General features: G+C 46.9%; 1 protein-coding gene and 2 long non-coding RNA genes across 5 annotated transcripts in view; 2 read left to right on the top strand and 1 right to left on the bottom strand.

Moving 5' to 3' along the window:
• Positions 1-35: 35 nt before the first annotated feature.
• On the top strand, positions 36-6,397 carry LOC144337458 (uncharacterized). The gene is made up of 2 exons (XR_013410621.1): positions 36-178; positions 6,167-6,397. It is a non-coding gene; the product is annotated as an uncharacterized LOC144337458 (long non-coding RNA).
• On the bottom strand, positions 5,947-20,515 carry ZNF850-DT (ZNF850 divergent transcript). Its single transcript, XR_013410597.1, has 3 exons — positions 19,749-20,515; positions 9,619-12,319; positions 5,947-6,916 (listed from the first exon to the last, which is right to left on the bottom strand). It is a non-coding gene; the product is annotated as a ZNF850 divergent transcript (long non-coding RNA).
• The window catches only part of ZNF850 (zinc finger protein 850), a 34,168-nt gene continuing 22,271 nt past the window's right edge, over positions 10,091-21,987 (top strand). For all 3 annotated transcript variants that reach the window (XM_077982391.1, XM_015123580.3, XM_077982390.1), the window contains exons 1-2: positions 10,091-10,151; positions 21,852-21,932. In XM_077982391.1, coding sequence (XP_077838517.1) covers positions 21,921-21,932 — 12 coding nt within the window. In that variant the 5' untranslated portion in view covers positions 10,091-10,151; positions 21,852-21,920. The remainder of the gene's footprint in view (positions 10,152-21,851; positions 21,933-21,987) is intronic.

Here is a 21,987-nt window from a genome sequence, read left to right as displayed (position 1 = left end):
AATAACAGTTTTGTTTTGTTTTGTTTTACAAACAGGGCTATGAAACCATTAAGATTTGTGGATCATTGGAAAAAGAAACATCCTGATAAAGTCGAGAAGCAGAATATTTAAAAAGTTTAAAACAGAATTTTGAACTGTAACACTGCTACTTCCTTATTTACTAAGGACAAGTGGCCAGGTGAGGTGGCTCACACCTTTAATCCCAGCACTTTGGGAGGCTGAGGTGGGTGGATCCCTTGAGCCCAGGAGTTGGAGACCAGCCTGGGCAATATGGTGAAACTTTGTTTCTACTAAAAACACAAAAACTAGCTGGGCATGGTGTGTGCACCTGTAATTCCAGGTACTCGGGAGGCTGAGGCAGAAGACTCACTTGAACCTGAGAGGCGGAGGTTGCAGTGAGCCAAGACTGCAGCACCACACTCCAGCCTGGATGATAGAGTGACACTCGGTCTCAGAAAAAAAAAAAAAAAAAAAAAAAAAAAGGATAAGCAAACAAATTATGATGAAATTATTGCCTTATAAAATTGCAGAAATCGGCTGGGAGGCTGAGGCAGGCAGGTCACCTGAGGTCAGGAGTTCAAGACCAGCCTGGCCAACATGCGGAAACCCCACCTCTACTAAAAATACAAAAATTAGCCAGGCATGGTGGCACACATCTGTAATCCCAGCTACTCTGGAGGCTGAGGCAAGGAGAATCACTTCAACCCGGGAGATGGAGGTTGCAGTGAGCTGAGATCATGCCACTGCACTCCAGCCTGACTGACAGAGCAAGACTCTGTCTCAGAAAAAAAAAAAAAAAAAAAAAATTGCAGAAATCATTGTAAAACCCTGTAGTGCTTATATAGTTGCTGAAACTGACATAGGACCCACATGTGAGACCATAACTTCAGTAGTGATGTATCACATTGCCACTATTTAATGATCACTCCTACTGAGCAATAATTCAATTCAAAGATGCATTAATGAGATGTCAGGTAATACCAAAGAGTAGCTGATAAATCAAGTAAGTTTCCTACTCAGATTAATGAAACCAGTTACTGACAGTAAGGCCTGACAATAGGACATGTTTGTTATTTCAATAATGACTGCAAACTAGAAGAAGAGATATTGTTTGTAAAATACTTAGACACTGACCGTAGCAGAACATCTATTCTTGCCGCTGTAAAAACTTGGTGTGGGACTGGGTGCAGTGGCTCACACCTGTAATCTCAGCACTATCATCTCCTCATATGATATGGAAAATGCCGACTTCTACATCCTAAATCTAAACTAATTTTCTACTCACTTGCTAAGCTTCAGTCACACCAGGCTGCTTTCTGTTTCTGGAATGCTCTAAGTGCTCTCTGATTTTTCAGGGTCTTTAGTGTAACTGTGCCTCTGCTTGGAATACCCTTCTACACTGCTGACCAAAGCTCAACATCTGTCCTACCAATGCTACGGGAAGTATCCCTCAAGTTACTGCTTATACCACCTATTGATTTATTTCACAGTATTGATCACAATATAAAATTACCTCATTTTCTCTTTTACTTTAAAATCTTTTTTTTTCCTCCCAGACTAGAATGTAAACCTCATGTAGGCAGCAGGCATGTCTGCTTACTTTTCTTTTTGAGATGGAGTTTTGCTCTGTCACCCGGGCTGGAGTGCAGTGGTGCGCTCTCAGCTCACTGCAACCTCTGTCTTCCAGGTTCAAGTGATTCTCCTGCCCCAGACTCCCGAGCAGCTGAGATTACAGGCGGCCACAACCACGCCCGGCTAATTTTTGTATTTTTAGTAGAGGCAGGGTTTCACTGTGCTGGACAGGATGGTCTTGAACTCCTGACCTCAGGTGATCTGCCTGCATGTCTACTTACTTTTGATAAGTATCTTTACTGATTGATTGAGGCAGAGTCTCACTCTGTTACACAGGATGGAGTGAAGTGGTGCAATCATAGCTCACCGTGGCCTTCAACTCCTGGCCCCAAGAGATCCCCGCAACTCAGCTTTCCCAGTAGCCGATACTAAAGGTACATACTACAAGGCCTGGCTAATTTAAAAAGTATTTTTTAGCCGGGCACGGTGGCTCAAGCCTGTAATCCCAGCACTTTGGGAGGCTGAGACGGGCGGATCACAAGGTCAGGAGATCGAGACCATCCTGGCTAACACGGTGAAACCCCGTCTCTACTAAAAAATACAAAAAACTAGCCGGGCGAGGTGGCGGGCGCCTGTGGTCCCAGCTACTCCGGAGGCTGAGGCAGGAGAATGGCGTAAACCCGGGAGGCGGAGCTTGCAGTGAGCTGAGATCCGGCCACTGCACTCCAGCCTGGGCGACAGAGCCAGACTCAGTCTCAAAAAAAAAAAAAAAAAAAAAAAAAAGTATTTTTTGTAGAGATGGGGTCTTGCTTTGTTACCCAGGCTGGTCTTGAACTCCTGGAGTCAAGCAATCCTCCTGCCTTTCTAAAGCTTTTACTATTTGAATTAAAATGAACAAATCAGGAAATGAGCAGTCTGTCTCCGAAAACTGACTTCTCTCCCCAAAGACACTGCATGTAACATTATTTTATTTTTTTTTTTTTTTTTTTTTTTTTTTGAGACGGAGTCTCGCTCTGTGGCCCAGGCTGGAGTGCAGTGGCGCGATCTCGGCTCACTGCAAGCTCCGCCTCCCGGGTTCACGCCATTCTCCTGCCTCAGCCTCCCGAGTAGCTGGGACTACAGGCGCCCACAACCGCGCCCGGCTAATTTTTTGTATTTTTAGTAGAGACGGGGTTTCACCGTGGTCTCGATCTCCTGACCTTGTGATCCGCCCGCCTCGGCCTCCCAAAGTGCTGGGATTACAGGCGTGAGCCACCGCGCCCGGCCGTAACATTATTTAATAATAAGATAGTGGCCAGGCGCGGTGGCTCACACCTGTAATCCCAGCACGTTGGGAAGCCGAGGCGGGTGGATCACAAGGTCAGGAGTTCAACACCAGCCTGGCCAAGATTGTGAAACGCCGTCTCTACTAAAAATACAAAAATTAGCTGGGCACGGTGGCAGGCACCTGTAATCCCAGCTACTCGGGAGCCTGAGTCAGGAGAATCGCTTGAACCCGGGGGGTGGAGGCTGCAGTGAGCTGAGATCATACCACTGCACTCCGGCCTGGGTGACAGAGTGAGACTCCGTCTCAAATAATAATAATAATAAATATGATGATAGTTGGGCTGGGTACAGTGGCTCACACCTGTAATCCCAGCACTTTAGGAGGCTGATGCAGTCAGATAGCTTGAGCCTAGGAGTTTGACACCAACCTGGAGACGGTGAAATCCCATCTCTATAAAAAATAAGAAAATTAGCTAGGTGTGGTGGCACATACCTGTGGTCCTAGCTACTTGAGAGGCTGAGGTGGGAGAATCACTTGAGCCCAGGAGGTTGAGGCTGCAGTGAGCTAGGAATGCAGCATTGCACTCCAGCCTGGGCGACAGAGCAAAAGGCTGTCCCAAATAACAACAATAATAATTGGATAGTAACAAATGTGTGACTCCAACAAGTCTGCTGCAAAACAATGCTATAAATAATGAGAAAAGAGACAATGCATGGCTGAGAGCAGTGGCTCACACCTGTAATCCCAGCACTTTGGGAGGCTGAGGCGGATGGATCACGAGGTCAAGCGATTGAGACCAACTTGGCTAACATGGTGAAACTCCATCTCTACTAAAAATACAAAAATTAGCCAGGCGTGGTGGCGGGTGCCTATAATCCCAGCTACTCAGGAGGCTAAGGCAGGAGAATTGCTTGAACCAAGAAGTCGGAGGTTGCAGTGAGCCGAGATCGCGCCACAGTACTCCAGCCTGGCAACAGCAGAGACTCCATCTCAAAAAAAAGAAAAAAAGTGATGAAAGATAACAAAACTACCAGATGAAGTGAGAAATTACAACATCCAACTAAAAGGCATTTCAGAAAGAAAGAGAGAAAAATGAATGGAAGAAACCTTCACAGAACAAACAAAAGGCAATTTCTAGAAACAGATCATGAGTCTTCAAAATATTAATACAAAGGTCCACTGAGCACCTTGTACAATGAAAGAAACAAGAACCACACTAAAATACATTTCTGTGAAATTTCAGAAAACTAGTATGAAGAGACAATTTTAAATGTTTTTGTAATTATTATTATTATTATTGAGGCAGGGTCTCACTCTGTCAACCAGGCTGGAGTCCAGTGGCGTGATCTTGGCTCAACTGCAACCATGGCTCCTGGGTTCAAGAGATTCTCCTACCTCAGCCTCCTGAGTAGCTGGGACTACAGGTGCATGCCACCTCACCCAACTAATATTTTGTATTTTTAGTAGAGATGGGGTTTCACCATGTTGGCCAGGCTGGTCTCAAACTCTTGACTTCAGGTGATCTGCCCACCTCGACCTCCGAAAGTGCTGGGATTACAGGTGTGAGCCACCACGCCCGGTCTATTTTTACTTTTATAAAAACAGTCTCCTTATGTTGTCCAGGCCGGTTTTGAACTCCTGAACTCAAGCAATCCTCCTGCCTCGGACTCCCAAAGTTCTGGGATTTACAGGCATGAGTCACTGAGCCTGGCCTTTAAATGCTTTTTTTTTTTTTTTTTTTTTTTTTTTTGAGACGGAGTCTCGCTCTGTCGCCCAGGCTGGAGTGCAGTGGCCGGATCTCAGCTCACTGCAAGCTCCGCCTCCTGGGTTCACCCCATTCTCCTGCCTCAGCCTCCCGAGTAGCTGGGACTACAGGCGCCCGCCACCTCGCCCGGCTAGTTTTTTTATATTTTGTAGTAGAGACGGGGTTTCACCGTGTTAGCCAGGATGGTCTCGATCTCCTGACCTCGTGATCCGCCCGTCTCGGCCTCCCAAAGTGCTGGGATTACAGGCTTGAGCCACCGCGCCCGGCTAAATGCTTTAAAAGACAAAGAACAGTAACACAACACAAATCAAATTGTAATCATATTTTAAGATAAACACTGTTAGCTAGCAGGCAGTGTTATATAATTCAAAATTCTAAGTGAAAACCACATTCAACCTAAAATTTCAAACCTAGTTATCAACCAAAAAAGGTAGAATACAGACACTGTCAAGCTTATAAGGATCCCAGACTTTTATCCCAAATTCACTTTTATCAAAGTAAACAAAATAAGAATGTGCTTTTTACAAAAATGAGAAGCTAAACCAAGAAAAAAAAAAAAAAAAGACATAAGCTCCAAGAAACCAGTGACCCAATATAAGAAAGAGGCACAGGAAATTCCCGAGATGATCAGGTGCTGGGTATCTATTTATTTATTTAATTTTTTTTGAGACAGGGTCTTGTGGTGTCACCCAGGCTGGAATGCAGTGGTGCCATCACAGCTCACTGCAACCTCGACCTCCCAGGCTCAAGCCATCCTCCCAACTCAGTTCTTTCGCCAGCTGGCTTCTTTTTACTTATTCATTGATGAATCCCAAATACTAATTTATTCACCCTACAGTGGTGAAAACTCTTAGAATTATCTTCACTAAGTAATAAAAGTTAACATCATCAAAAATGGAACACATTGACACTGTGTGTCTCCTGATGGGATAAACCGCATTAATTATATGGTATTCCTTCCAAAGATGTATAAAAGATGAGGTACATCCAAATTAAAGAACACTCTACAAAATAACTGTCCCGGCGCGGTGGCTCGTGCCTGTACTCCTAGCACTTGGGGCAGCAGAAGTGGGTGGATCTCTTGAGCCCAAGAGTTTGAGACCACACTGGGCAACATAGCAACACCCCATCTCTACAAAAAATAAAAAATTAGCCAGGCGTGATGGCGCAGGCCTGTAGTCCCAGCTACTCAGGAGGCTGAAGCAAGAGGGTCCCTTGAGCTCAGGAGTTCGAGGCTGCAGTGAGCTATCATCGCGCCATTGTATTCCAGCCTGGGCGATAGAGCAAAGCCCTGTCTCCAAAACTAAAACCAAAAAACAAAACCCCCGAAAACTCACCATCACCAAAAACAAAATAAGTAACCTGTATTCTTTGAAAATGTCAAGGTCGTGAACAGGTAGGATACACAGAAAACAAATAGGTGGAAGATTTAAATCGAAACATTTTAGTAGTTTCATTAAATGTACAGAGGAGAGTATGTGCCTATCATTGGGAGTCTAAGATAAAAGCACGGATCTCATAACAATAAATTACTTTGAAATCTTCTTTCTTGCTCAGTACAGCTCCGGCCGCGGCGCCGCCTGGCTCTCGTATTCCTGGTTCTCGGCGGGCTGTGGGGCCTCCGCGCCGCAGCCACAGCCGTTAGTCTTGTCGGGTAGGTGACTCCTTCAGTGAGCAGCGGCAGCGACAAGAAAGGCCTGGCGGGGCTGCACTGTCTTCCCACCTACCCGAGGACCCTGAGGAGAAGCCTCCGGCCCCGAAGGAAGCCTGGAGCGCTGGGCCAGCCTCTGCCGCCGCCATGTTGGACTGGAGGCACGCACGCTCCCAACGCTCTGCGCAAATCACCGCGAGAGCGCCTGGGGCCTCTGGTCGTTTGACCGCGTCCTTGGAACCCGAGGAGACTTGCCGTTCCCGGGGGAGGGTGTGTGTGTGAGTCGGGGGGCGGAGGCCGTCTACGCCAACGTAGGGGCGGGGGGAGCCGAGATTAGAGCATCAGCCTGAGGGAAGCGGTGCTTCTGGTTCTCCGCTCCGCCTCCGATCTTTCAGCGAGGCCTCGGGCCAGTCATCTCGCCCCCTCGTACCTCAGTTTTGCCATCCGTGAAGTGGAGCTGGGCCTGCCTGACTTACTCGTTCATCAGGGGAGGGGGCCTTGAAGCTCTGGGAGCCCTTTCAAAGGACGTTGCCTTCCACGAAATCGTACCTATCGTTATTCACTCTGCGGTAACCACCCGGATTTGAGTTGGGGGTGTTTGCACGGTCATTCAGCTTCCTCTTCACCCTCCTGCCGTTCGTCTTCCCCTCCAGTTTATCTCCTGAAAGACTTTGAAAGTGAGCCTTGTCTATTATTGATAAGCTCCTGGCCCGGCGCGGTGGCTCACGCCTGTAATCCCAGCACTTTGGGAGGCCGAGGCGGACGGATCACGAGGTCAGGAGATCGAGGCCATCCTGGCTAACACTGTGAAACCCCGTCTCTACTAAAAAATGCAAAACAAAATGAGCCGGGCGTGGTGGCGGGCGGCTGTAGTCCCAGCTACTCGGGAGGCTGAGGCAGGAGAATGGCATGAACCCGGGAGGCGGAGCTTGCAGTGAGCCGAGATTGGGCCACTGCACTCCAGCCTGGGCGACTGAGCGAGACTCCGTGTCAAAAAAAAAACAAAAAAAACCGGCCGGGCGCGGTGGCTCAAGCCTGTAATCCCAGCACTTTCGGAGGCCGAGACGGGCGGATCACGAGGTCAGGAGATCGAGACCATCCTGGCTAACCCGGTGAAACCCCGTCTCTACTAAAAAATACAAAAAACTAGCCGGGCGAGGTGGCGGGCGCCTGTAGTCCCAGCTACTCGGTAGGCTGAGGCAGGAGAATGGCGTAAACCCGGGAGGCGGAGCTTGCAGTGAGCTGAGATCCGGTCACTGCACTCCAGCCTGGGCGACAGAGCGAGACTCCGTCTCAAAAAAAAAAAAAAAAAGATAAGCTCCTGTAGGTGTATGTGGCATTTCCCTTAAAACATGCAGATCAAAGGAAAGGCAATCTTCTTCCCACCCTACAAAGCAGTTAACTTCGCAGAGGCCACCCCTTGTATGGAAAAGAGAGCGAGACTCCGTCTCAAAAACAAACAAACAAACATAAAAATAAAAAATAAATCTGAAACATGGATGTTCCGTTGATTTAGCAGACCTAGCTGACCACACAAGGTGCTCTATTGTTAGGCTGCATCACGGGCCGCAAAGACCCAGGTATCTATCCAGTTGCTAGAAACCATCATGAGAGTTAGATACCACTTTTCTGCTGGAAATACAGACCATTTCCTGAAGCGGTATCGTTGAGGTAAAACATAGGCCTTTTGCAATCTTACATTTTGAGTAAGGCCAAACCTGCCTAGTGTTATAAAACCAGGCAAAAAACCCAGATACCCAGTCTTGCAGGATAGAAATGTGTGACTAAAATGAAGCATCGATCTGAGAAGACTACAAATTAGCGGGAACGATTGGACAGGAGCATGCTATACATTACTTAGATTAATGTTGAGATTTAAGAAGCCAGGATATTGGTTTGTTTGTGAGGGGTGCCCATCTACTTTATGTAAGAGGCTATAAACTACACTTTCAGTTTCTGCTTAATCCTTGCTCAAAAAAGGAATAATTTCTTATTCCAAAGTAGACATTGGTACATCTTTTACTAGGTACATAATTTAGGATCAGTCTAATAAAGCTCCTTAGAAGTACTTACAGTACACCCTCACAAGGGTGTACCATCTATCCATTATTTAAACAGAAATTAAAATTCTACCTTCGTGGAGAAATTTGCCAAGTTTTAATGGATTCAATACTCATTAAATACTTTTAGCCTGGGGCCAGGCGCGGTGGCTCACGCCTGTAATCCCAGCACTTTGGGAGGCCAAGGCTGGCGGATCACGAGGTCAGGAGATCGAGACCGTCCTGGCTAACACGGTGAAATCCCGTCTCTACTAAAAATACAAAAAATTAGCCAGGCGTTGTTCCAGGCGTCTGTAGTCCCCGGTACTCGGGCGGCTGAGGCAGGAGAATGGCCTGAACTCGGGAGGCGGAGCTTGCAGCGAGCCGAGATCGCGCTACTGCACTCCAGCCTGGGCGACAGAGCGAGACTCCGTCTCAAAAAAAAAAAAAAAACTTTTAGCCTGACTTGATCTTTAACATAATTATTGGTGTAAAACAATGGCTTCTGTGGAAAGTTAAAGTTTTAGTGGTTTGCTATTTGTAAAATACAGGCTTTTTCATGTATCATATTAGCATATAAGCTGGCTTAATGATTAGTACTGATCTTAAAGTTGCTAAGACACTAGATATCTGTTACTTTGTAATTTGAGTTTTTTTAAAAATACCGAAATTGGCTTTCCGATGTGTGAAAAGGACTATTTATTAGATACTTCTTTTTAAATTTACATTCAATTAATTAAAGCTGGACTCTACTCTTTATATTCTTAGGCTTGGTTTACTATTTATATGTTTCGTAATAAGTGTATAAAAATAATACCTTTGACTTTGTATATATACAAAAAGAAATATTCTTTCTTGCTTTAAAAGGCATGTTGGATTTGCATTCTAGCCCAGAATAAATATAACTATTTTAACATAAAAATCTATTTATGTTGTTTATCAGATATTAGGGTTGTTTTTCCCTCTCCTGTCAACCTCCAAATAAAATCGATGCTCCAGAATGATGCCCTTTTATCATAATTTTACAAATACCTGGCTCCAAGGTGACTACCTGATACAAAGATACAATGCTGGTCTCCCAAACAGGCAACCCACGTTGACACTCACACAGCTTCCACTCACACCTGCGATCACAAGGCAGCATCTTCGGGCCCTCGTCGCCCACGAACCGCTCCCAGAGAGCATCCGCGCACAATCTCATCCCATCCACGATTTTGATTCCTTTCCTTCCGCTTCTTCAACCCGATCCGGGACGAGACTATCAGGTCCCATCTCCACCTTCACCTTCATTTTCAGCGCAATGCAGACTAAGCCCTGGACTCACCCATATACAGATTGAACTGTCCACTCAGTGTTTCATCCCCTCTGCATTCTGAGGGCGAGTTAGCATCTGGGTATGTGAGTTCCAAACTAACAGCCAGGACCAGGCTTGGAGCGAAGAATGCTTTGGCTCGCATCGTGGCTGGGTTGACCGTGTCTCTGCCCCGGACTACATTTCCCATCGGTTCTACCGCTTGCAGCTCCTTCCGCCGAGAACCGGAAGCACGTTTTCCTGCGTCGTACCCCAGATAACAGAGCTGCCAGGGATAATCAGGCCTGGCCAGTCTAGCGGGCGAGCCAGCCCCATAGCGAGCCGCTCGGCATGAGGGCTCTGCGATCCTCGGTGCAGAGGAGCGGTAAATGGAAACAAGCCCGGCTTGGCGATGAGAGGTGTAGGGAAGCCCGCAGTAGGGCTCTGGACTACATTTCCCAGAGGATCCCGCAGGCCAACACCACGTCTCGCGAGATTTCGGCTTCCTCTTAGCCAGGTGGCGGGACCGTTTGCTGTGCCGAATTAGCTGCCGCGGAAAGCTGAGGGTGAGGAATCCGGCTCCGGTCATTTTGTGTGTGGAGGGCTGAGGAGAAGATTTTGCGTGTGTGATCGCCATGGTTGCCGCGGGTCTTCGTAGTCTGTGACTGTGGCTGTGTGGTGCTGACTCTGGGTGATCAGGTGGGCGCTTGTGACTGTGCGCGCCCGGAGTGGATGTGTGTCCCGAACGAGCCTTGTGGCGCGTGCGGATGTGGAGAACCGGTGACTGGGTGGTTGGACTGCGTGTCCCGGGGTGGGTGTTTGACTTTACCTGTGTGTGCTGTACCGTGTGTGCGTGAGTTGCAGGTCTGTGGCTGTGCAGGTGCAATTTGTGTGGCCCCTTGGTGTGTGTGAGAGACCCCTTGGTGTGTGTGAGGCCCCTTGGTGTGTGTGAGAGAGGAAAGTGCGATTGGCTGTGAGGCAGTGGGGAAGTGGATATAGGGAGGTGTGTGTGCGATTGGGGCTTTGTGTGTCCCCTTGAGAGAAAAAAACCCGTTAGGCAGTTAGAGTGGGTCCTTGATAAAACTCCTTTAAACAGAGAAACAGCCAGAAAAATCAGGCTGCAGGCACAGATAAGGAAAACTCGCACAGGGGGTTGTTCTAAAGACATTCCTCAGCTGCGCTGATAAGGGACCGAGGCCCAACATAGAAACGCCTTTGTCCTTTGTGTGACCAGCGGGCTTCCAGGAAATAGTCGCTTCTTTTGTGGGCATGTACACGGTGGGGTGTTAGATTTTGAAGGGAAGGTGAGGGTTAAAGAAAGAGAGAGTTGGCGGCTCTATGGCGGGGACCAACTAAATCCCAGAGCCCACTGCCGCTCACTGGCTGGGGTAACTACAGGCCTGAGCAGGAGGGGTCTGGGCGGTATGGCTTGTTGCCTGGGAGAATGTTTATAAGGATGTTTCTTGGGCCTTTGCCCAGCAGGATGTGATAAGGAAGTCAGGCGGTTGGGAAGGATGTTTTTCACAGCCCAAACCACAGTGGAATGTTTCCCTCTGACCAGGATCTGTGAAATGGTGGGGGCTTACAAAATGGTGCAGCTTGGACTAACAGGTTCCGGCGGCCACTTCCTTTTTTGGATATGCTTTAGACTGAGCCCAGCCTCTTTGAATCATAACTTCAGTCCCTGATTGGTTCCGAGCCAAGCTTTCACTTCAGCCCCTGATTGGTCCTGGGCCAAACTTTCACTTCAGCCCCTGATTGGTCCTGCGCCAAACTTTCACTTCAGCCCCTGATTGGTCCTGCGCCAAACTTTCACTTCAGCCCCTGATTGGTCCTGGGCTAAGGTTCCAGGGCCAAGTTGAGTAGTGCTTTCTCCCAGACAGCCCACAGACCGACCAGTCAGCAGATTCCTCCCCTTTCCAGTTCATAAAAGCCCCAGATTCAGCCTCCTAGTTGGCAGCCCTCTTTCGGGTCCCCTCCGCTGGACAGAGCTTTCTTCTTTTGCTTATTAAACGTCCGCTCCGACCTCATCCTTTGTGTCCATGTTCCTTAATTTTCTTGGCCGTGAGAGAAAGAAGGCAAAAAGAGCCTTTACCCTAACAACTCAATTGCTGGAGAGATTAGTGCATATTCTATGTGGCATCACACACCGTAGCCCTGGGATTGAAAGCCATGCAGTTTATGGGATGGTGTTAATCTCAGTCCAAATAGGTAATAAGATCTTTTGCTTTGCTGTATTTTAGGGTAGGAATGAGATTGGGGGCTTGATCAATAGTTTGTACCAGTAGGACCAGGGATTTGCCCAGTCATCTGTGAGTAAATGCTTCGGCCAGTTTCCATGTCTGTATTGAATTAAATGCTCATACGGTTCTGTGATTTTCTCAAATACAGATTTGGTCTTTGTCCCTATTTCCTCGCATACAACTCCTAAAATCCTTGGAATCTCCTAAGTACTGGCTTTTTTTTTTTTCTTTTCTTTTCTTTTTTTTTTTTTTTTTTTTTTTGATGAAGTCTAGCTCTGTCACCCAGGCTGTAGTGCAGTGGCGCGATCTGCACTCACTGCAACCTCTGCCTTCCGGGTTCAAGCAGTTCTTCTGCCTCACCCTCCCAAGTAGCTGGGACTACAGGAATGCGCCACCACGCTGGCTAATTTTTGTATTTGTTTTTTCAGTAGAGACAGGGTTTCACCATGTGGGCCAGTCTGGTCTCCAACTCCTAACCTCAGGTGATCTGCCTGCCTTGGCCTCCCAAAGTGCTGGGATTACAGGCATGAGCCACCGCACCCAGCCTTTGGGTTTTTATATGTCAGCAATTGACCGATAGCTTCAGGATGGGGGCTGGTCATCAGAAAGACCAAGGCAGGATTAGAGGGTTGGGACTTCAGCCCCTACCCTCCCACCCCTGGGGAGTGGAGGGAACTGAGGATTAAGTTGATGGCAAGTGGCCAATGGTTTAATCAATCATGCCTGCGTAATGAAGCCTCCTTACAAACCCAAAAGGAGTGTATTTGGAGAGCTTCCAGAGAGCCTAATACATGGAGGTTCCTGGAGGGTCGTGCCCAGGGAGGGCATGGAAGGTCTGTGCCCCTTTCCACATACGTCACCGTAGGCATCTCTTCATCTGTATCCTTTGGAATATCCTTATAATCAGCCAGTAAATGTGTTTCCCTGAGGGTCCGTGAGCCATTTTATTCTAGCAAATTAATCTAACCCAAAGAGGGGGTCGTAGGAACCCCGAATTGAACCTGTCAGTCAGAAGTTCTAGAGGCTGGGACTTGTGACTGGTGTCTGAAAGGGGAGCAGTTTTGGGGGCTGAGACTTCAACCTGTGGGGTGACGCTATGTCATGGTGTATAGTGTTAGAATCGAATTGGTGGACACCCAGCTGGTGTCTGCTGCAGAACTGATTCCTTGCTGTTGATGGAGAGAAATCTCATATTTTGAGGCCACAGAAGTCTTCTGGGTTGATTGTTGTGGTTTTGGTGTGAAGCAGAGGAAGAAACACAGTTTGAGTTTTTTCCAAATGGGTTCACATTGGGGGTTCTCAACCTCGAATCCATCAACCCCATTGCTGAATTTTTATTTATTTATTTATTTTTATTTTTGAGGTAGGGTCTCACTCTGTCTCCCAGGCTGGAGTGCAGTGGTACGATCTCGGCTCATTGCAGCCTTGATCTCCTGTGCTCAAGTGATTCTCCTACCTCAGCCTGCCAAATAAGCTGAAACCAGAGGTACACACCAGCACTCTGGCATAATTAAAAATAATTTTCAGTAGAGAAGAAGACTCACTATGTTGCCTGGACTGGTCTTGAACTCCTGAGTTCAAGTGATCCTCCCACCTCTGCCTCCAAAGTGCTAGGATTACAGGGATGAGCTACCTCACCTATCACTGATTTTCTCTTTTCTTTTTTCCTTTTTTTTTCTTTTTTCTTTTTTTTCTTTTTCTTTTTTTTTTTTTTTTTCTGAGACAGAGTCTCACTCTGCCCACTGCAGCCTCTGCCTCCCAGGTTCAAGTGATTCTCCTGTTTCATCTTCCTGAGTAGCTGGGATTACAGGTGTCCACCACCACACCCAACCAATTTTTTACAGGGTTTTACCATGTTGGCCAGGCCAGTCATGAACTCCTGATCTCAGGTGATCCACCCACTTTGGCCTCCCAAAGTGCTGGGATTACAGGTGTGAGCCGCCACACCCGGCCTTTTTTTTTTTTTTTTTTTTTTTTTTTTGAGACGGAGTCTCGCGCTGTCGCGCAGGCTGGAGTGCAGTGGCCGGATCTCAGCTCACTGCAAGCTCCGCCTCCCGGGTTTGCGCCATTCTCCTGCCTCAGCCTCCCGAGTCGCAGGGACTACAGGCGCCCGCCACTTCGCCCGGCTATTTTTTTGTATTTTTTTTTAGTAGAGACGGGGTTTCACTGTGTTAGCCAGGATGGTCTTGATCTCCTGACCTCGTGATCCGCCCGTCTCGGCCTCCCAAAGTGCTGGGATTACAGGCTTGAGCCACCGCGCCCGGCCAACCCGGCCTTTTTTTTAAGACAGGGTCTCAGTCTATTACCCAGACTGGAGTGCAGTGGCAGGATAGTGGCATACTACAGCCTTGACCTCCGGGGCTGAAGGGATCCTCGCACCTCAGCCTCCCAAGGAGCTGAGTTACAGGCATATGGCACCATGCTGGGCTAAAATTTGTATTTTTTGCACAGACAGGGTTTCGCCATGTTGCCCAGTCTGATCTTGAACTCCTGAGCTCCAGCAATCTTCCCACCTGAGCCTCCCAAAGTGCTGGGATTACAAGGAAGAGCCACCGCACCCAGCCTATCACTGCATTTTTAAAGGGAAGGAGGACTATAGTGAGATTCACTAAGGGTTACAGAAAAGGTAGAACCCTAGATAGATTTAAAGACAGAGATTATAATATACTTGAGATGATAATATCCAAACTTAGCTTTCCTAGGTAGGGAAATTTGAAGTACATCAGGCTATAAGGTGGCATACTGTGCAACTAATTAAAACTGTGTTTGAAAGAGAGCAAATACATTTTCATTATTATGAGTAATATTAAGCAACAATGAAAATAAATAGAAATACTCAAGAAATTGTTACATTTAAATCCTCCTTTTTTGGAAAGAGAAGTATTGATATTTTTAAAGATTCTAATCAAAATTTCTCTTTAAAAAAAATTGATTCGGCGGGGCGCGGTGGCTCATGCCTGTAATCCCAGCACTTTGGGAGGCTGAGGTGGGTGGATCACAAGGTCAGGAGATTGAGACCATCCTGGCTAACGTGGTGAAACCCCGTCTCTACTAAAAAAAAAAAAAAATTAGCCAGGCGTGGTGGCGGGCGCCTGTAGTCCCAGCTACTCGGGAGACTGAGGCAGGAGAATGGCGTGAACCCAGGAGGTGGAGCTTGCAGCGAGCTGAGATCACGCCACTGCACTCCAGCCTGGGCGACAGAGTGAGACTCCATCTCAAAAAAAAACATAAAATAAAATAAAATTGATGAGTCTATGGAAATAGGGAGGGAATAACGTATGTTTATTGAACACCTAATATTCCACTTACCTGAATGTCATTTATTCTTTATTATAGTTTTGTTGTTGTTGTTGTTGAGACAGGGTCTTGCTCTGTCACCCAGGCTAGAGTGCAGCAGGGTAGTCACAGCTCACAGATGTACACCACCATACCTGGCTTTTTTATTTATTTATTTATTTATTTATTTTTTTTTTTTTTTTTTTTTTTTTTTTTTTTTTTTTGAGACGGAGTCTTGCTCTGTCGCCCAGGCTGGAGTGCAGTGGCCGGATCTCAGCTCACTGCAAGCTCCGCCTCCCGGGTTCACGCCATTCTCCTGCCTCAGCCTCCCGAGTAGCTGGGACTACAGGCGCCCGCCACCTCGCCCGGCTAGTTTTTTGTATTTTTTTTAGTAGAGACGGGGTTTCACCGTGTTAGCCAGGATGATCTCGATCTCCCGACCTCGTGATCCGCCCGTCTCGGCCTCCCAGAGTGCTGGGATTACAGGCTTGAGCCACCGCGCCCGGCCTTTTATTTTATTTTATACTATTTTTGCAGGCTTGACTTAAACTTCTGGGCTAAAGCGATCCTCCTGCCTTGGCATCCCAAAGTGCTGGGATTATAGGCATAAGCCAGTGTGCTCAGCCACTATTACAGTCTTGATAGTAGAAGTGTCTCAGTGTACTGGAAAACTTTGTCTAAATTTCAAAAAAATATTAAAAAACACATTGCTGTTATTTGGCCAACACGGATTTCTTTGCTCCATCATTGTTTATTGGCATTATTAGCCTGTTGACTTTCAATTTCCTTAAGTCCCTTCTGTTCCATTTTTGGTTTTTTTTTTTTTTTTGGTCCCCCAAATAGAAGTTTGTTTTTTTTTTTTTTCTGATACGGATTCTCACTCTTGTCACCCAGGCTGGAGTGCAGTGGTGCGATCTCAGCTCACTGTAATCTTCACCTTTCAGGTTCAAGCGATTCTCCTGCCTCAGCCTCCTGAGTAGCCTAGATTACAGGCATGCGCCACCATAGCCCACTGATTTTTTGTATTCTTTTTTTTTTTTTTTTTGAGATGGAGTTTCACTCTTGTTGCCCAGGCTGGAGGGCAATGGCACGATCTCTACTCACTGCAACCTCTGCCTCCCGGGTTGAAGCGATTCTTCTGCCTCAGCCTCCCAAGTAGTGGGGATTACAAGTGTAAGCCACCAAACCCAGCTAATTTTTGTATTTTTAGTAGAGACAGGGTTTCGCCATGTTGGCCAGGCTGGTCTGGAACTCCTGACTCAAGTCATCTGCCCACCTCGGCCTCCCAAAGTGCTGGGATTACAGGCATGAGCCACTATGCCTGGCTTTTTTGTGTTTTTATATTTATTTATATTTTTTAATTTATATTTTGATACGGAGTCTCGCTCTGTTGCCCAGGCTGGAGTACAGTGGCACGGTCTTGGCTCACTGCAACCTCCACCTCCCAGGCTCAAGTGATTCTCCTGCCTCTGCCTCCTGAGTAGCTGGGATTACAGGCACCCACTACCACACTTGGCTACTTTTTGTATTTTAATTAGAGACAAGGTTTCGCCATGTTGGCCAGGCTGGTCTCGAACTCGTGACCTCAGGTGATCTGCCCCCCCGCCCCCAGCCCTCAGCCTCCCAAAGTGCTGGGATTACAAGCTTGAGCCACTGCCCCTGGCCTTTTTTGTATTTTTTTTTTTTGAGACGGAGTCTCGCTCTGTCACCCATGCTGGAGTGCAGTGGGGCGATCTCAGCTCACTGCAAGCTCTGCCTCCCGGGTTCACGCCATTCTCCTGCCTCAGCCTCCCGAGTAGCTGGGACTACAGGCGCCCGCCACTACGCCCGGCTAATTTTTGGATTTTTAGTTGAGATGGGGTTTCACCGTGTTAACCAGTATGGCCTTGTGATCCACCTGCCTCGGCCTCCCAAAGTGTTAGGATTAAGTAGATACCAGGTTTCACTGTGTTGATCAGGCTGGTCTCGAACTCCTGACCTCAAATGATCTACCCCTCTTGGCCTCCCAAAGTGCTGTGACTACAGGCATGAGCCACCACATGTGGCTAAAATATTTATATTTTGATGGACATAGTTCCCCAATTTTTTCCTGTGTGTTTGTGTTCATTTTAAGGAATGGTTGATCACATTCAAATAGATTCGAGTTTAGAAGTAAGAAATGAAACCACAAAGAAAAAGATAGGCTTCAGTAAAATGCACATAAATTAAAATTTCTATACAGCCCACTTCCTTGAAGGAATTTAAATGTGGACAGATTGGAGGGGAAACATTTGCAGCAAAAATCATAAGTAGAAGGAAACAATGGTTAAGTACACAGTGCAGTAGCCATTTAGGAAAGTTATAAGCCATTTAAATGCCACATATAAGGTGTTTTTGATGATAAGAAAAAAATCAAAGTGTAAAGGGGAATACAAAATTACATGTGTACTGTGGTCACATCTGTATTGTTCTGTGTATGGAAAACAGACTGGGGAGAAATAGCGTTAAGTCCTAATAGTAATTTTCTTTTTCTCCCTTTTCTTCTTCTTGTTTTTTCTTTTGCCTGTCTCCCTCAATATTGCATATCTTTTCCGTTGAAAAGTATTGTATTATATATCTAGCAACAAGACATTCGTTTCAGATTTTTTGGTTTTGTCTTCAAGGAACATTCTTCTGCATACAACTTCATACTTTTAAAATTCTCTGGCCTGGCTCAGTGGCTCATGCCTGTAATCCCAGCACTTTGAGAGGCCGAGTGGTGGCTGGGCGCGGTGGCTCAAGCCTGTAATCCCAGCACTTTGGGAGGCCGAGACGGGCGGATCACGAGGTCAGGAGTTCGAGACCATCCTGGCTAACACGGTGAAACCTCGTCTCTACTAAAAAAAATACAAAAAACTAGCCGGGCGAGGTGGCGGGCGCCTGTAGTCCCAGCTACTCGGGAGGCTGAGGCAGGAGAATGGTGTAAAAACCCGGGAGGCGGAGCTTGCAATGAGCTGAGATCTGGCCACTGCACTCCAGCCTGGGTGACACAGCGAGACTCCATCTCAAAAAAAAAAAAAAAAAAAAGAGAGGCCGAGTGGAGTGGATCGCTTGAAGCCAGGAGTTCAAGACCAGCCTGGCCAACATGGTGAAACCCGGTCTCTACCAAAAATACCAAAATAATTAGCCAGGTGTGGTGGTGTGCACCTGTATTCCCAGCTACTTTGATGGCTGAGGCACAGGAATCACTTGAACGCAGGAGGCAGAGGTTGCAGTGAGCTGTGATCACCTCACTGTACTCTAACCTGGGCAACAGATTGAGACTTGTCTCAAAAAAAAAAAAAAAAAAATTATTGGCTGGGCGTGGTGGCTCACACCTGTAATCCCAGCACTTTGGGAGGCCAAGGCGGGCCGATCACCAGAGGTCGGGAGTTTGAGACCAGCCTGACCAACATGGAGAAACCGCATCTCTACTAAAAATACCAAATTAGCCAGGTGTAGTGGCGCATGCCTGTAAACCCAGCTACTTGGGAGGCTGAGGCAGGAGAATTGCTTGGACCCAGGAGGCAGAGGTTGCAGTGAGCCAAAATCGCACCACTGCACTCCAGCCTGGGCAACAAGAGTGAAACTCCGTCTCAAAAAAAAAAAAAAGAAAAAAACAAAACTTTACTTTGGATAAGTACTTAGAAATGGAATTTCCAGGTTAGCCACTAGATATTATTAATGGATTTAATATGAAAAACCTTTACTTGAGGATATATAAACCTTTAAAAGACAGGGTCCCTATTCTTTAGTTATAAATAAAGCAGCATTTGTAAGGTAATATTCAGAAAACAGCTGGGCGCAGTGGCTTAGGCCTGTAATCCCAGCACTTTGGGAGGCGGAGGCAGGTGGATCACGAGATCAGAAGATCGAGACCATCCTGGCTAACACGGTAAAACCCCGTCTCTATTAAAAACATACAAAAAATTATCCGGGCGTGGTGGCGGGCACCTGTAGTCCCAGCTACTCAGGAGGCTGAGGCAGGAGAATGGCGTGAACCCGGGAGGTAGAACTTGCAGTGAGCTGAGATTGCGCCACTGCACTCCAGCCTGGGTGAGAGAACGAGACTCTGTCTCAAAAAAGTAAATAAATACAAATTCAGAAAACATCAGATAATATCATATAAAGTCCTCCTGTTCATGCTGATGACATTGGATGGCCAGTTAAGGATGACGCTTCATTCTGTCCCCTGCAACCACGGTCCTGTCATGACCAAATGATACTGCCCCTATGAGACCGCTGTGGATGTGAAAGCATTTCCTCAAGTTAGCTTTTTGGCCTGCTGGTTTTAATCTAATGATGGGATATCCAAAGTGAAACTAACGGAGTGAAATGATTGTGCATCTGTTGGGGGTAATCAGAGACAGCTAGAGCAAGGGCAGACACCTGCTGAACTCATCTCTCCTAAGAGCGGAAGCGAGCAGCAGTGTTGCTAGCAGGGCTACTGCGCATCTGTACACGTGGCTCCAATGGTTCTGACTTGTTTTTTTTTCCCAGTATGACCCTAATACATGGGGCAAGTTAGAAAATCAGAGTTGGCCGGGCGTGGTGGCTCACGCCTGTAATCCCAGTACTTTGGGAGCCAAGGTGGGTGGATCACTTGAGACCAGGAGTTCGAGACCAGCCTCGGCAACACAGTAAAACCCCGTCTCTACTAAAAATACAAAAATTAGCTGGGTGTGGTGGCAGGCGCCTATAATCCCAGCTTCAAGAGGCTGAGGTTGCAGTGAGCCGAGATCAGGCACTTCAGCCTGGGTGACAGAGCGAGACTGTCTCAAAGAGAAAAAAAAGGGGGGAAAGGAAAGAAAAGAAAATCACAGCTTGTTCGCCACTTGCAGCTAAAGCAACAACACACATGCACAAAAATTATTCAGTAAAAGCAAAACAGTTTTAACGTATCTTGAGATTTTGTTTTATATCCAAAGGAAGACTCTATCTTTTATGTTTGAACTACCCTTTGGAAAATGCCTTCTATATAACAAATGTTGTAATTCTCTTCTAATTGGACCTTGAGGTCTCTCAGGAGAATGGGTATAAACTCTAGTCTCACCCTAATGGGGCTCTAGGGGAGGGGCTTGTGGGTCTTTACAGTAGCCTTTCACTGGACATTTATTTTTCCTGGCCAACAGCCTAATGCTCAAGTGTCTGACCCATGGCCAGGTGTCTCACAGGAAACTTGTTTATACTGGCAGATGCCTTGCAACTTTTGTCTGACCTGTGTGCAGTTTATTCCTACCATGATACCCACTCTTTTTTTTTTTTTTTGAGACGGAGTCTCGATCTGTCACCAGGCTGGAATGCAGTGGCGTGACCTTGGCTCACTGCAACCTCTACCTTCTGGGTTCAAGCAATTCTCCTGCCTCAGCCTCCCGAGCAGCTGGGACTACAGGTGCGTGCCACCACGCCCAGCTAATTTTTGTATTTTTAGTAAAGACGGGGTTTCACCATGTTGGCCAGGATGGTCTTAATCTCTTGACCTCGTGATCTGCCCGACTCAGCCTCGCAAAGTGTTGGGATTACAGGCGTGAGCCATCCAACTTGACTTTTTTTTTTTTTTTTTTGAGGCACATCTTGCTCTGGTGCCTAGGCTGGAGTGTAGTGGCAGGATCACAGCTCACTGCAGCCTCAACCTCCTGGGCTCAAGCAATCCTCCCACCTCAGCCTCCCAAGTTACTGGGACTACAGGCATGTCCCACCACCTCTGGCTAATTTGTATATGATACATATTTTTGTAGAGATAGGGTCTTGCCATGTTGCCCACCTGTGATTACAGGTGTGGGTTACCACACCCAGCCAATGTACATTTAATTATCGAAGTGCTAGCTATACTATTTTATGGAAGTACTAATTAGCGAAGTGCATTAGAGGTTTTTTATTGTTTTTGTTTGAGACAGAGTTTCGCTCTTATTGCCTAGGCTGGAGTGCAGTGGTGCAATCTCGGCTCACCGCTACCTCAACTTCCCAGGTTCAAGCAATTCTCCTGCCTCAGCCTCCCAAGTACCTGGGATTACAGGCATGTGCCACCACCCCCGGCTGATTTTGTATTTTTAGTAGAGACTAAAATGGTCTCTCCATGTTGGTCGGGCTGGTCTCAAACTCCCGACCTCAGGTGATCCATCCGCCTTGGCCTCCCAAAGTGTTGGAATTATAGGCCTGAGCCACCACGCCCGGCCAATAGAGGTTTTTAAACTTTTTGTAGATAGTTTTGAAAGATCCTGTCTTCCTTTAAGAAATGAGAAAAGGCTGGGTGTGGTGGCTCATGCCTGTAATTCCAGCACTTTGGGAGGCCAAAGCAGGTGGATTGCTTGAGCTCAGGAGTTTGAAAGCAGCCCGAACAAATGGCAAAACCTCGTTTCTACTAAAAATACAAAACATTAGCTGGGCATGCACGCCTATAGTCAAAGCTAACACAAAGGCTGAGGTGGGAGGATCACCTGAGCTTGGGAAGTTGAGGCTGCAGTGAGCTGTGATCATGCCACTGCACTCCAACCTGGGCAACAGAACGAGACCCTGTCTCAAAACGAAAACAAAAAAAAATGAAGCAAGAAGGAAAAAAAATAACAAGAAAGAAAGTGGTAAGGGAGGAGTGCCTATTTATTAAGCTTTTGTTGTAAATAGTAATTTGCATATCAGATGTTTACTGTAATATTCTTTCAGTTTTGCCTGGCCTACAGCTTGCTGTGTGCTTTTGTACTCTGTTTCATTTATTTAGGAAATAATATATCAATGTGTTTTATTCATTCTCAGCTCTAACCATGGAATATTGGGATTGCCCCATTCTGTGAAGGAGGTTTGCCGGTCGCAACAGGAATATTCATGAACATGGAGGTACTTTGTTTAAGTTACACTAACTTTTTTACTCTTCCCCACTCTCATCCTATCC

This window comes from Macaca mulatta, chromosome 19 (assembly GCF_049350105.2).
Source record: "Macaca mulatta isolate MMU2019108-1 chromosome 19, T2T-MMU8v2.0, whole genome shotgun sequence".
NCBI lineage: Eukaryota > Metazoa > Chordata > Mammalia > Primates > Cercopithecidae > Macaca > Macaca mulatta.
Note: the sequence above shows the minus strand (reverse complement) of the source record. Positions and strands in the feature narration are given on the sequence as shown.